Source organism: Buteo buteo, chromosome Z (genome assembly GCF_964188355.1).
Source record: "Buteo buteo chromosome Z, bButBut1.hap1.1, whole genome shotgun sequence".
Lineage (NCBI taxonomy): Eukaryota > Metazoa > Chordata > Aves > Accipitriformes > Accipitridae > Buteo > Buteo buteo.
In genome coordinates, this window is record NC_134204.1 from 1456639 (window position 1) to 1471080 (window position 14442).

Below are 14442 nucleotides of genomic sequence, written 5' to 3' on the forward strand. Positions count from 1 at the left end.
TTTTATACCTATCTTGTTTATCAGCTCCAGTGAGTACACAGTCTTTTCAGACACTCTTTTCTTGGTGAGACTGGGCATCGGGAGATAACAGTGTCGCAAACTGGCAGATGCTTTATCCTGGAGCTCGTGATGGTGTGCACAAACCATCATTTTTTCCTTGCAATAATTATGGTGTTAAGAGGCATTTGTGTTGTGTGCTCTCTTTCAGCTTGCACCATGTTTGGTTCCTGTTATGCAAATACCGCTTTAAACTTAGAAATGCCAATTTGCATTAATATTTTGGTTTCATATAGCTAGCTATTGCATTGCAAAAACAAGTGCATTTTAATGAGCATTTGGCAGAATGTTAAAAAAAGATATGGTACTCATTAAATTCTATTCTATGAAATGCAGTAGTTTGTTGCCAAAAATCATTAGGATAAAATATAATGCAAGTTAAGGCCACAAGTATAGCCCTCATCAAAGAGTGCTGCGACACTGTGGAGCTGCAAAGCCATGGCGTCGTTTACTGCATCATGCAAACTTCTCTCCCTAGCTGCGAAGCAGGAATACTGTGAACTTTCAGCATTTCTCAAAACCTACTTGCCTGTCCCTGCACCATCTCTCAGCATTGCCATGTCTAACCTTCCTGCTCTAAGCAAGCTCATGCTGGTGTCTGTTTGGTTCCTTTAATTTATCTGATCCTGCAGACTTTTAAAGGACATAAACACTAAATTGGAAAACAATATTTCATTCCCTAATGCATTTCAGAGCCCAGTTTTGCAGCCGACGTTCCATTAGGCGTAGGTTTCCTTTGGCATCCTTGAACCAGAGTCGTGCATGATTCAACGGCTTTGTCACGTCGAGGAAGGACCGCAGCATCCCTGCAGGTCAGCGGAGCTGCTCGGGGGACTCCTGTGGTCGCGGGGGACCTTTTTTATAGAGTTTTTTGTAGTTTGTCAAAATTCAGGCTCTATGCGTGCATATAAATACACAGACGTATGCGTATGCATCTGTCGGTGCCGCCCTGTGCCGGTGCAGCTCGCCCTCTCCCCAGCACACGGTGCCAAGCAGCTGAGAGCTCTCTGGATTTTCTGCCCCCTCGTCGCTCACTCCTCTCTGTACGAAAATGCCTCTGCCTGGGAGACGGCTTCACCCCGCGGAAGAAGGAATGCGAGCTGGGAAAGCTCGCCCTCCTCCGACACTTTTTTTTTTTCTCTTTAAAAATTTTTTGGCATATTAATATTGGAAATGCTTCCAAGGCTGATACTTGAGAAGCTGCTTTTCTGTAAGCTGGCTGGAGGAGGGCTAGGACAGGGTTAAATGAATTCTTTTCTTCATTACTCAGAAGTGATATAGACTTTTCTTTGACTAATGTAGCTTAATTAGTGGTCAATTAAAACTGAACATTGTTGAATTGAAGTTCTTTGATCAAAATCCTTGGCATGGTCTCCCTTTCTTTAACTAGCCACCATCTTGAATTCATTTGGAATCAGTAGTGTAAACAAGTTTAAAACTGGTTCTTTTATAAGAAGTCAGCAGGCTTGTATAGCTGTGGTTTCTTTCTTTTCCTTTTTTTTTTTTTTTAACTTCTGTAGGCGGCAATTCAAAGCAGTGTTAAATGAAAACAGTGCTACACCCTGAAAAGTGCATTTAAAAAAAAAAAGTTGCATTAATTAATCAGGATTCAGTGGTTGCTCCTTGTTCCATTTCTTGTCATAATCTGTATTTTCTCTCTGGTGAATAATTTCATTATTATCTGAAATATATCTTGTTTCATAATTGGGCAGCAGTTGTTCAGAGTGTGTTCGGGGACTCCGCAGTCGACGAGCAAGCAAAAACAAAACTGGCAGAGAGAGGAACGTGTTTTAAAACCAGTACAGGGCCTTAGATTTAATTAGGGAAGTGCAGCTTTAACTTCTGGTGATGTTGAACAGCAATAACTTAAGAAAAGACTTGATGCATCAGGCTTGAGGGGTTATTATAAGAATTACATCCTAGAAGGTTTCAGGTAAGTGAATGTTAATGCACAAGAAGGGCACAGTTCAGATGATGGTCATAATGTGTCCTCTAAAAATACTTTGGGTTACATTTTTCTGGTTTAGTTAATTTCAGCAGTAAGCTTGAACCGAAGATAACGATGAAAACGCTCGGTCATTGCTAAAAGCTTTGTGAAAAGTCGTTGTTACATGCCCAGCTTTATTAAAAGCTAAATCGAGCTAGAACACAGCTATCAGTGCTGACAGTGAATAAAGGAGATTTTAAAACAATGTTGAGTTTTTGATCAGCAGAGTTCTCTCTATAATATGGATGAAGCAGGCTGAAATTTTAAAAATACATGTATTTATCACTGGCTTTCCTTTAAATGCGGTTATTTAAGCTACAGTGTTCATATTTTCATAATGCCTTATTAATATTATTTAGCAGCTAAACTCTAAAAGAAAACTACGTTGGGGGGGGTTGGTTTTGGTTTGGGTTTTTTTTTTTTCTTTTTTTTTCTTCTTTTTTAAGTTTTTCAGCTGTTGGGTAGGGTTTCCTATCCGTGTCCATGCTGGTTCCATCAGCATGCTCTTGGGCTGCCCCGGGCTGTCCAAGTCAACTGGAGCCCATGGGTTTGAATCGCAGCCCCAGATTTTGGTGTTTGAGTATGTGACACTATTCACGCTTGTAAGACTCGATTCTCAAGCCTGTGCCGGGGCTGTTTTGTGTGCCTAATTTGTGTGCACAATTACGGTGATTGCATAGCCTGGCTGTGTACAAAGGATTACGGAGCAGCGGCGCGGCAGAGTCGCGGGCACAAGTGCTTCATTTACATGCAGTCATGGTAATGGGGAAACACAACTCGGAGCGTGTTTGAAAATCAGACCCCGAGAGTACCCTTCATTCAAAGTGCTTTTTAAACACTAGCAAACTAAACTTCTCAAATACAGCTGTGTGCAGCTCGGGCTGTGAACCGGTGGAGCTTTGGAGCGGTATTATTTTTTTTTATTATTATTTTTTTCTTTCCGATTTGAATCCGCCCATCTTCGCATGACGGAGTTTGAGTTTGAGTCAGACTCAGCCAAGCCCAAATCTGCATGTCAACCTTCTGAATTTCCCATGTTCGCGTTTAAACCGTGCAGATTCACACAGTCCTGATACTCTTGATATTAATCAAGGTTACTCAGAACCGCTCCCCTTCCCCAGCACGAGGTGTGCTGCGTAGGCAAGCGCTGCCCAGGCAGCGGAAAGCTTGCAGGCTGCTTTTCAAGTGCGATTCATCCCTGAGGAATGGGGTTCAAGGGGTTCGAACTTCTGATGCATTTACTTCAGCCTAGTACTGCGGCATGGACTTGGGCAGAGCAGAAATCTTTGTAGCCCAGCCTGGCTCTGGCTTGGAGCTGGCCTCCAGATTTCCCCTTCCCACCCTCCCCTCCAACCTAATGCATCTACCTCGTCTTTTCGATCAAAATATTTTATAACGTAAGTCTCCGCTGGAAATCCTAATAAAGAAGTTTAAACAAATGACTTGCATATTTCCTAACTGCTTCTGCCTTGCTCTGGGCTTTAATTGTAGGAGGGACTAGGAGGAAATTGCTCTGCGGCGATGACATGAACAGATTTCTTCCTTTCTTTGAATGATGGCATTTTCAACTTTTAATCCCTTTCATCAGAAACTGGGTGAAAATCATAGTCCTAAACAATAATTAAAATAAAATTTCCATCTCTTGACAGAGAGAGAAATTGTTTATAGTAAATGTGCCTTTCAGCCTTCCCTCATGCCTTCTCCCAAAAGGGCTGATTAGGATGTAATAATTGGGGATGATAGCAGGAGGAAGACGACAATTCCATTTAATTAAAGATAATTTATTTTACTTTAACTTGGTGATGTCCCACATGAATAAGAGTAGATTTAGCAGATAGATTTATTAATGGGTACTGACATCTCTGCTGACATAAAAAGCAAACATTTTCTTTCCTCATTGTTTTTATTGTGTCTCGCCACCTGAAACCGCTGTCACCCCACTTCCCGCCGTTCCCGGAGATGAAGACATTTCCGCAGAGGGCACAGCTCGTGATTCATTACCCGAGATGGGTCTGAGGCACTGGGTTCGGATCAGGACCCGCCTCTTCCTAAAAAACGAACTGCAGGAAAGCAGAATCCGGTCTGGCCTCCTTTCCGCTCGTCACCGAGACCTTCGTTTCCACTTGGGCCGGTTCAGCATCCAGTTATCCCGGAGTTCCCCAGTACACACAGAGCACTGGGTGAAATCCCAGCTTCCCTGGGGGAGTGCAGTGGGTGCATCCACCTCTCTGTAGAAGGAGTGTAGACGTGGCACCTAGGGCCATGGTTCAGTGGTGGACTTGGCGGCGCTAGGTTAGCAGTTGGACTCGATGATCTTAAAGGTCTTTTCTAACCTAGATGATTCTGTCATTCTGTTCTATGATTCTCCGCCGCTGCTGAGAGAGGGGTGGGCTGGAGCTGGGGCACCGGTGCCTGACGGCAGGCTTGGCGTCCTAGCCGGTAGGAGAGGAGTTTATAGCAGATCTCCTGGGGATGCTCCATCAGCCTTAGTCCTCAACAGAGGTGTTTCCATCCCTAGTGCTCTCCGGTGAAGCACGGTTTCCTTTGGGTTGCCCCAGTCCCTCCCAGTGCGCCCAGCTCAGCCTGCGCCCCCTTCGGTCCCCTCTTTCCCCACGGATGAACGTCACAGCCCCGCCACCAACTCTGCTGGTTGACACCCGCCGTGGGGGTACGCGGCCGGGTGTACAACCCACCGCTCTTGGGAGCTCGTGTCAGGACTTTAGGCAAACAGATAAGGTCCAATTAATGATTGTATATGCTTTAAATTATTTGATTGCACTGTGCTAGGTAGATAATGACCAGAAACACTGGAAGATTGCAAAATTAAGGCTCTTTTCTTGTGGAGAGATTTGAGAGGAGAATACGGGCAGATGTCTGATACATTCACTGTCTCTGCATGTATTTGTAAACAGAGCATAGAAAATTAAAAAAAAAAAACAACACAAAATGGTTCTCAATAAATGTAGTGGAGAAAAGGAAGTTAGAAAGCAGATCCCAAAAGAAGGAAAATGCATGAAATATCCTTTTCCTTTTCTCTGTCTCTTCTGGGAACTCCTTTACTAAAAAAATAAATGCTTAGAAACATGCTATCTTACATGAAATGTGAATTAGAATTCACGTATGGAAACTGCTCCTGGAACTGAGCCAAGTGGCACCTTTGTTCTTTTCATCATCACTTTTATTTCTGTTTTCCCACTCTTTTTCCTCTGCTCCCTCTTTATTGCTTTTTGGAGGTCTGGTTTTGCCTTGCTGAGCATCTGCAACTGTTAAAATCCTGGTAACTGCAGGATGTCGGCTTAATTTTTTAATTTTGTCCCATCTCTCCCATCACACCCCTGGTTCTTTGTCCTTTCTTCCTACCCACTCACTCTCGATTTTGCTCTTTTGCTTCTCCTCCTGGAGCCGTCTCCTGCTCCTCTCCATTGCCCTCTGCATCCTCGGGGTCCTTCCCTGAGCCCCGCCGCAGCCAGGCCCATCTAGCCAGTACTCGCCGAGAGGGTTGCGTGTTGGTTTAACCAAATCGGGTAAGTTGGCCAACTCTTTCTCTCCACTCTTGAGTCGCCACCTCCTCGTCGGCTTTCGTGGAATCAGCGTCTCCAGAATCTAGAATTTTCTCGTTTCTCTGCAGCCTCTGTTGCATCTTCTGTGCTGTCTTTCCATCACTTCACCCGTGCATTCTCCAAATGCCAGCAGGGCTGGTGACGGCTGGGTCAAGTCTCGGAGAAGCGCGACCAGAGTCGTGCTGAAGCCTGGAGTGCTGTCAGGGCAGGTCTCTGGTTCTCAAAGCCTCCTCTGCTCCCGTCCCTCTGACCTGGCAGAGGCTGATCCCCCCGTGCTCACATCCATGGGACCTGGTGGCTAAAAAAAAAAAAAGAAGAAAAAGAAACCCAGATGGCAAAGCCATGCCCAGCTGCACATCACTCAGCTGGGCGGAAGGTTTTGTGTGACGCCGCTCTCTGATTCTGCCCCTCTTGGCTGGGCTCACCGCTGGTGGTTCCAGGGATCCTGGGCATCCCCCTTTGCTTTGTCCCTTCTGTAATACGCTCTGGAAAACATGGAGGTCTTTCTGCTGTGCCCATGACTCTGGCCCATTGCTACCTATTTATTAAATGTCCCTCTCCATGCATTTTTCCCTCACTCTTCTTTCTGCTTTGCTTCCTATCTTGTTGTTCCTCATCCCTGGGGCTTCCTCTTGCTGTAGGAGGCCATATCCCCGTCTCTCCTTGGCCACTCTTTGGTGTTCTCCTTTTCTCGCTCTTCCTTTTCTTTCCCTAACGCCTATTGGAAACAGTTGGGCTTTGGCAAGACCATTTGGTGAGCTCTGGGTTGTGCGGGATCCCGGAGAAGCGATGTCACGTTAGAGCAGAATTCACCTGCGGTTCCCGACCCGGCTGGCGGTGGTGGCGTTGGCTCTTGCGCTGCTTTGGTAACGATCCGGGAGAGCTGCGTGATAAAGACAAATGGCAGAAAGAAATCAGAGTCTGAATAGAAAATCTCCGGGTCTATTTATGTTATTGTTGCTTTTTTAGAGTGTGTATTACTGCACAGGGATGACATAATGTTGTAATTTTTTTTCTCTAATTTAGCTGACCCCTTTTTAACTTTGGGCGTTCACGAGATGCAGTATTCAGCAGTCCCATCTGGAAGACATTTTAACTGAACAGGATCTGCGGACTTAGAGGATCATATAGGGTGGGATAAGGAAAAAAAAGCCAGGCAGCTAATGTTTAGGGCATGCTGAGCGTAGGGCAGCTCTTTGTGCGAGCAGTGATTCCTGGTGGGAGCGGAACAACCAGTGCGCGGCAAGTAGGTGGTTTGGTCCAGATTGCAGCGTTTCACCTCAAAACGAGCTGTGGTTTGTAAATGCTGGCACTTTGTAGTGGCTTTTGAGTCGACGTCAGTCTTTGCGAGTTCCTGCTCGACGGCGTTTGTGCGAACGAGAGGAAACCCAGGGCCCGGCGGGGCAGAGCACGCTGCCCGCGCCGGAGCGGGAGGGGAGCCAGACGTTTTTGGGTACGCTGGGCCAGTCCCGCGCAAAATTGGTACTGGTGGGAGCCCGGTGGAGGGAGCGCATCCCTGGTGCAAAAACCTTCACCGAGAGGCGTTTCGGCCCGCGGGGTCGCGGTCAACGAGTCTCGCTCGCGTTTTTTAACGAACGCGAGCAGCAGGAGAGGAGATAATCGCGGGACCGAACCTGCCGCCAAACCCGCAGCCCGGAGCCGGGGTTTTCGGCGCGTGGGGACGGTGCGTGCCGGAGAACCGGCGCCGGTTCACGGAGGCGATGGCGGGATGCGTGCGAGCGCCGGGTCTCGCACCTGCGCTCGCTTTCCGCGGCGCTGGCCAACCTCTGTCGTTAACCCCGGAGAGCCCCCGGCCCCCCCGCGGGCGCTGGCGGGGGCGGCGTGCCGTACAGGTGGTTCCCCTGGCCGCGTACACTTGTTTTTCACGGCGCACCGTGCACTTAACGGCTCAGCGGGACCTGCAATTTCATACCTCTCACGGGGCCGGGGGGGGAGCGGTTCGCATGTGCTTTTCTGCGTTTGGGGCTCATATGGTCTCAATTACCATTTGATGGCAACGCCAGGCCCGAGGCCCTTTCGCGTGTTTGTCCTGTGAGAAAGATCTGGAAGAGCCGACATCTGGTTTTGATTGCCGCGATTGCAGGTTGATAGAATAAACGCAGGGTGAGGTGGGTGGGTTTTCCTTCCGGCCCCTTCCAGGCCGGGCTGGTAATGTGCTTCACTGGCGGGGCTGCGCTTTTCATCAGCGCCCGCCGCCCCCGCGCCCCGCTCCTCTTCCTCTCCCCCCGCTCACCCGCAGCAACATGTGGCCGAAATTAGGGACCTGCGGCTTGAAAAGTGCCCTTCTGCTGGAAACCTGGAGCAGGTCAGCCCGCGGAAAGGGGGGTCTGCTCCTCGCGCATATTAAAGTACAGATTTTTTTTTTTTTTTTTTTTTATTTTAACGAAAAGCTGGGGAAATTCAGCCCTAGCCTGGCAGAGCAGTCGCTGGTCTGATGGCAGAGCTGGGAGGAGTGAGAACAGCAGCGGAGTGTGTCCCTCAAGTGGTCGTAAAGGAAGGAGTAGTGACTTTTTAAAAATATATTTTTTTTAATATTTAATTTTTTCAGTGTTGCTGGTGAGAACATGTCCCTCTGCGTGCTCTGGCTGGGGACCGTGCTGCTACACCAGCTCTTGCCCCGCTGCTGCCCGGGGCAGTGCCATCCTCGGGTCTCGCGTTCAGCCCCGGGCGGCTGGCGAGTTCCCGGGCTGCAGAGGCAGCGAGCAGCCCCAGTTGTTAGGAGCGTGGAACAGGTCGCGACCGAGAAATTGGTAATGCCTGAGAGCGCAAAGAGCAGCGGACGGTCCTCGGCTCGCGTGTGTTCAGTCCGGTTGGCAGAAGCCAACCAGTACCACCGAGGCGGCGGTGGGTGGGAAGAGGCGGCACGGCATGGCCGGTGCGGCAGGCTCGGAGAGACTCCGGCAGCGAGCGCTTGCTGCTTGGTCAGGTACTCGCTTAAAAGAGTTTTTCCCTCTATGCGAAGCTGACATCTGCTAATGTAGAGCAGCTTGTTCCAGCGAGCAGGTTTATTCCTCCTGACAGTTCTGATAGCCAGTACGCTTTGCCATTTGGTAATGCACTTATACTATAATAAATGTTCTCTTTGAGATCTTAATTTTAAAGGAGTTTCGCCATGTATTTTGAAGTCTCTGGACTGCTGATTGATGGGTTTATTCTCTTCACAAATGTTTCCTTATATCAGGTACCTATTTAAGTGGATTGCTCCATATACAGAAATAATCACAGTTGCGTTTTACAGCTTGTGCTTTACATTGGTGCCATGCGTGCCAGGTGATAGATTCTTCCTAACTTCACGTTGCCTGTGAAGGCCGGGATGGGGCTGCCCAAGCCCCATTGCGCCGACGCAGCCATTGCGCCGGAGGGATGCCCTCCCTGCCTCGTTCAGAGCATCTCACAAGCAGGAAAATGGAGACGCGTTTCAATTTGAGGGGAAGTCTGAAATCTTCTGGCAACGGTATTACCAGTGCCTGGGAGCAGAAGAGAGGTGGAGGTAGACGAGGAGAAGAGCCAAGATGGAAGGGGAAAAGACAATCTCTCGCATCTGCTTGCTGGGGCTGGGCTTCCAAACACCCGCAGCCAGCCGCCCCCAGCCAACCTGGCGGAGAGACCGCGGTGGGCCGGCCGGCCCCGCGGTGCCTCGATGCCGGAGGCATCTCCCGGTACTTGGGAAGCGCGCGCATCCCCACCAGCGATGTCTGCGAGGGGCGGCCGCATCCCTGACCCGCGGAGCTGGGGTTTCTCGCCCCCAGCCCTTGCCAGCACCAACCAGCACGCCTCCAGTTCACTCGACAGCTACTATTATGACTTATTAGTAGGTGTTTTCGAGGCCGTTTATCCTTTATGTGGTGGACGCTGGATCCCCGAGGCTTGAGCACGGCGCCGTGGGCGGAGGGCAAGCGCGTGGTCCATCCAGCCCGCCAGCAGCCAGGGATGCTCAGCTTGGCCGGAGGCGTTGGGGCAGTGCCTGCTGCATCGGCAGCTCTGCTAACCGAGTCTCTTGAATACTGGAAAATGAAAGACATTGGAAACACGTTCCCAGGACAGCGAGCTTTCCAGAAGAATTGAAGAAGAAAAGGTGTTTGGAACTTGCAGGCAGGCTCCCAAAAATGGCAACAATGTGATAATTTTTTCATCATGTCATATTACAGAATGGCGTGTTTTTCCCAGATCATTATTCATCATCTTTCAAACCTCCCAGCATGAGTCAGAGTGATTTTCTAAATTCAGGCTCTCTTTTAAGAATATTAACATCTTTAAATCTATAATATATTTTCTGTCAAATCAGAAAGTCACTTGTACACATCTGTGGTTTACTCTCTTTTGCCTTTTTGGAGACAGCATATTACCCTTTTTACCAGTGCCATAAATTTAACCTGCTTTACTTTCACTATTCTGGATCAAGTTATTGGGTTGTTTTCTTTACCAACACTTACTCATGATAATTGATGTCTCTGTTTAAATGGGGTTATCGGCGCAATTCCATCTTTGTAAAATTATCTGGCAAACGTTTTTGGACAGATTATCAACGTGATTAAATAATACACTGCTTGCTATTTTAAACATTGCTTTGTGGAAGAATGACAAAAAGACAGGGGCCAGTCAGAATATTGTTCATCCAGTTAATCATCTCCTACGCTCTCTTTATTGCCTGTTGAAAGTACTGCAGTCCCGATGATACAGAGGGAAACAAATCTGGAGACTTCTGCACATTTTAACATGAGAGGAATTTCCATGTGTGCTCTTAGCTAATGTCGTGATAACATGAGAATCCCACTGTGATAAAAATTTGAAAATAATGAATATTTATGTTGAAAGAGTGACACTTCTTCAGGAAATACACATTTTTTTAAAAAAGCTACCTTATAGCTCCTCAAATTCTTCCTGTGACTGAGCCTGTCACAGCAAAACGAGTTAATTTGCTTCAGCCCAGTGGCTTTCACTGTGTGAAAATTCAGCTGTAAAACCAACAGAAGAATAAATCAACTCTCTGTCTTTAGCGAGGAAGAGTTACACCCAGTTACATGACACTTTGTAAACTGGCATTTATTTTGGCTATTTTTCCCGTCATTTCACGACCGCCAGCCTCCGTCCGCCTTCCCCTGCTCCTCCTGACGCTTTCCTTCCCTTCCCGACCTCCAGGCTGACCTGCGCGCCCAGAACGTGCCAAAGCCGACATTCAGTGTCTTCATACGACTGCTAACAACAGTAGAGCAAAATCCCCGAAGGCGTCTGACCCGAGTTGAATCGCCGCCTTGTCCTGGCGCGTCTCCTGTTGCTACCAGGGCGGGCGAAGTGCGGCTGCAGGCAGGCGAGACCCCACGGCAGCGCCCTGCTGCTGCACGGGCATCCCCAGCCAGCGCCACGGCTTCAACCACCGCCACGGTTTGCTGTAAATTCCTTTCAAGTCCTGGCTCTGCCTATTTGGGGGATTTCCGAAGCGTGTTCCTGCCGAGCCCCCTCGGCATGGCGGGCAGCGCTGGCGCGGGGGCAGTTTTGCAGCTCAGGCACCCGCCTTGGGAGACTCTGACCCCGCAGCTTTACGGTTCAGTTTGACAACAAGCAACGAAGCGAAGCAAACTCATAAATTGGGGAATAAGTCAGCAAGAGGCGTAAAATACATACTCGTTTTCTTTACAGCGCGTACGGGGAGCCGTTAGACCTTTATAACTCATGCGCTGCAGGTACTGCAGAGAGCTGAGGTGCAAAGCCAAATTTCCGTCGGTGGGAGGGGGCCCTTTCCGGACCTAATTTTTGTTGAGCTGGAGTCATGTCTGAAAGCAGTTAGGCTGGATGGCTGCAGGAATATGGGAAAGACCAGGCGTTGCGGTTGAGACCAACGTATGTCGTTGTGAGCAAGAGGGCTGGGCTGCGTGGGGAGAGGTGGGCGAGGAGGGACCGTCCCTGTGGTGGGGCAGGGAGGGAGAGGTACCGGTCGCTCCTAAAACAGTGGGAGTGATCAGAGGGGACACAGGAGGGGTTTTCTTCATCAATTCCCAGGCCAGGGCCCATCTCGTTTTTCCCAGGTAGCCGCTCTTCCCGCGCGGTGGGTGGGATGCGCTGGAAGCCTTGCCTCGCCGATGAGGTCACCCACCGGGTGTTCACCGATCCCTTGGGAAACCTCCCCGGCAGCCAGGGCGCTTGGTTGGTATTTGACAGGGATACCTGTCAAATGAGTGCGAGGGAAGAGAACTGTAACGGCGTCAGACCTTTTCGCTGAACGAGTTACAAACACCTAGTTTTGACTGGTTTTCCTCAGAAACACACACCCAACTTTTACGCAAACCTGGTGACCTCGAGCGCAGCGAGTAGGGGACAACAGGGATCTACTTGGGCGAGAGCAAGACGTGGTCACCTCTGGGTAGAGGGGCGATTGCTCTCACAAGGAGGTGGCACGGGCATCCTGTATCCAGCCAGGGCGGGGATGGGTGGTGCTGGAGGGGTGGGGCAGGGTGGGGTGGGCACCGCCCTTCCCAGGAGACCCTCCCTGCTCCGTGGGTGCAGCCCAGGGAGAAAACCCTGTGCCAGGCAGTGGCATGCACCAAGTGAAAGGCCCCGAGCTGTTAAATATATAGTGATATAGCAGAATAGAGAAATTCCTGTACGTTAAATACCGTGGCACAGCGAAGCTGTTCTTCAGAGGCACCCGTTACACCCCTGCAAGACGCGTCAGAGCAGTGCAGCTGCTCTGCGATCAGCATGCACGCTGCTTTGTTTGGAAGTGCAAGAAGTGCCCGACGCATGTTTTATTAAAGCGCCGGCATAGCCAGCGTGCTGCCTTTGATGTCCTTGCTGCTTTCCAACCTCTGTGCTCGCTTCCTCTCTGGGTACTGGGGATATTCAAGCACCTCTGGTTTTTTTCCCCTACCTGTCCATCTTTAATCTTTCAGCATTAAATGTGACATTCAGGTATCTCTTCTGAAAACCTCTGCAGTTTCTGTAGGGTTGTTCTCTGGTAGCTGCAGGACTTGTACGAAGCATTTTCGAAGCCGGTGCAGGAGCAGCAGTGGGAGAGGGCAGGGTTGGGAAGGGGTGTTTGAGGAGGCATCTCCTTACCCTCCCGCTGACCAGAGAGCGGAGATTTGAGATGACTGATGCCTCCCCTGGCTCTCCTTCATCCCATCGCTCAGGTTTTTCAAAAAGCCTCTTGCCTGTGTTCCCGGCCTCCCCTCCCTTAGCTGAATCACAGCACTCATCTTTGCAAGAGCTGAGGTCAAGAGGAACTTTCCCCCCCGGCCCCAGGTTGAAACCATCACTAGCATCCTACGCCAGCTTGCTTTCTGCATCACTCAGCATCCTAAAGGAAGAGCTGATCGGAAAACAGCCATGCTGAAGGTGCTGGTATTAGAGGTGACACTTGGGGCTGTCACAGCTCGCAGCTGGTGCCTGCCCCGACCGATGGCTGCGGGGACCAATCCTGGGGTGGTGGGTTGCCCCAGTCCCTCGCCATCACGGCAGAGCCTGGGATGGCGATGTCTGGAATCGCAGCCCTGATCCGGAATCACATCCCTGCTCCAGAATCGCAGCCCTGCTCCAGAATCACGGCACGGCACGGCATGCCCAAGAGCTGGGTGCTCCTGCCCAGCCCGGGCCAGCCCTGCCTGTCCCCGTGCAGGCAGGCAGCGGGGTTTTGGCTAGTACTTGTTATTTATTTGTACCTTTAATGCAGTTAAATGCTGACACAGGAGTAGGAAGTCAACTCCCGTGATGCCAGTATCACGGCGGTTGGCAGTGGCTGCGTCCCACCCGGAGTCTCCCGCTCAGCGGCACTGGCCGATGGCTTCACTGCGGGTTGGTTTGGCCGGTTGGGCGCAGAGCTGTGTTGCCTCTTCTTTTACCCATCCCAATAGTCTTCAGGCTTTCCTGGGGCTCGCTCCCGGCTGCTGCCGCCCTACAGGCAGTGGGACACGTCTCCTTCTCCGAGCGCCCAATGCCGAGCACCCCGAACCCGCGTCAATCTCGAATGGGGCGTGAGGTGCCGTATCGTAAAAAAGACTTTTGCTTCGGTTTGTACTGTCGGGCTTGTCCCAGGCACTGAGCTGCTGCTGGCCCTGTCTGCGCGGGCGACGTTGGGGCTCACGAAGCCAGGGGAGCTGCTCTGCCGCCCGGGGATGCGATGCCAGGCTGCCCTGTCCCGTCCCGCGGTCCCGTCCCGCGGTCCCGCTCCTTGCTGGGGCTTTGGGAGCCCATTACTCTGCATCCCGCAGCCCCTCGGCCTTTTGCTCCCTGGTTTTTGGGTTTGGGTGGTTTTTTGATTTTTTTTTAACGAGAGGAGCCCTTTGCTCCCCCTGCCCTGTCTGGCCGCTCTTCCCAGCCCCGGCGGCGGCCGTGCTTCACTGGTGGATTTCTCTTCCCTTTCGCTGTGACCTGCGAACGTCGGAGCAGGCGCTCTGCCAATTTTGTGATCTGCTGCCTGCTTCAAAATGGAGGCAGGAAGGTATCCATTTTCATCAAGGAGATGACAGTGCTTCAGTCTTCCTGACCATCTGGAGAGAGGCACCTCCAGCGCAGAAACAAAGCGCGGAGGAATTGAGGGAGCGTATAGGCAGAGAGAATAAATCGCGCTCTAAATAATAAATTACGCTTATCAGCCCTGACTGGTTTTGGGGGATTTTTTTGCTTCTATTTTGTTTTTAAATGCTGTCCTGGTTGGACTAAACTAAAGCAAGAAATACAGCAGATATTTTCTAAAAGGCAAGTTGCAGAAGGCTCTGGTGTATTAGTAAGCAAATATAAGTAAATGAGTGTTTTGGCACACGTACTAAGTTTATTGCATAGACAAATACAATAAGTCTTAAGAAAGGAGGAGTTTTTCCCCTG

At 50.2% G+C, this 14442-nt stretch overlaps 1 protein-coding gene across 17 annotated transcripts in view; it reads left to right on the forward strand.

Moving 5' to 3' along the window:
• The window catches only part of TCF4 (transcription factor 4), a 246882-nt gene that overhangs the window by 186539 nt on the left and 45901 nt on the right, over positions 1-14442 (forward strand). Inside the window, exon 1 of one of the 17 annotated variants that reach the window (XM_075020183.1) lies at positions 6754-6850. The exons of the other annotated variants lie outside the window; for them this stretch is intronic. Within the exon in view, the coding sequence (XP_074876284.1) occupies positions 6779-6850 (72 nt within the window). The 5' untranslated portion in view covers positions 6754-6778. Of the gene's footprint in view, positions 1-6753; positions 6851-14442 lie in introns of those variants that run through there. 17 annotated transcript variants of the gene reach the window in all.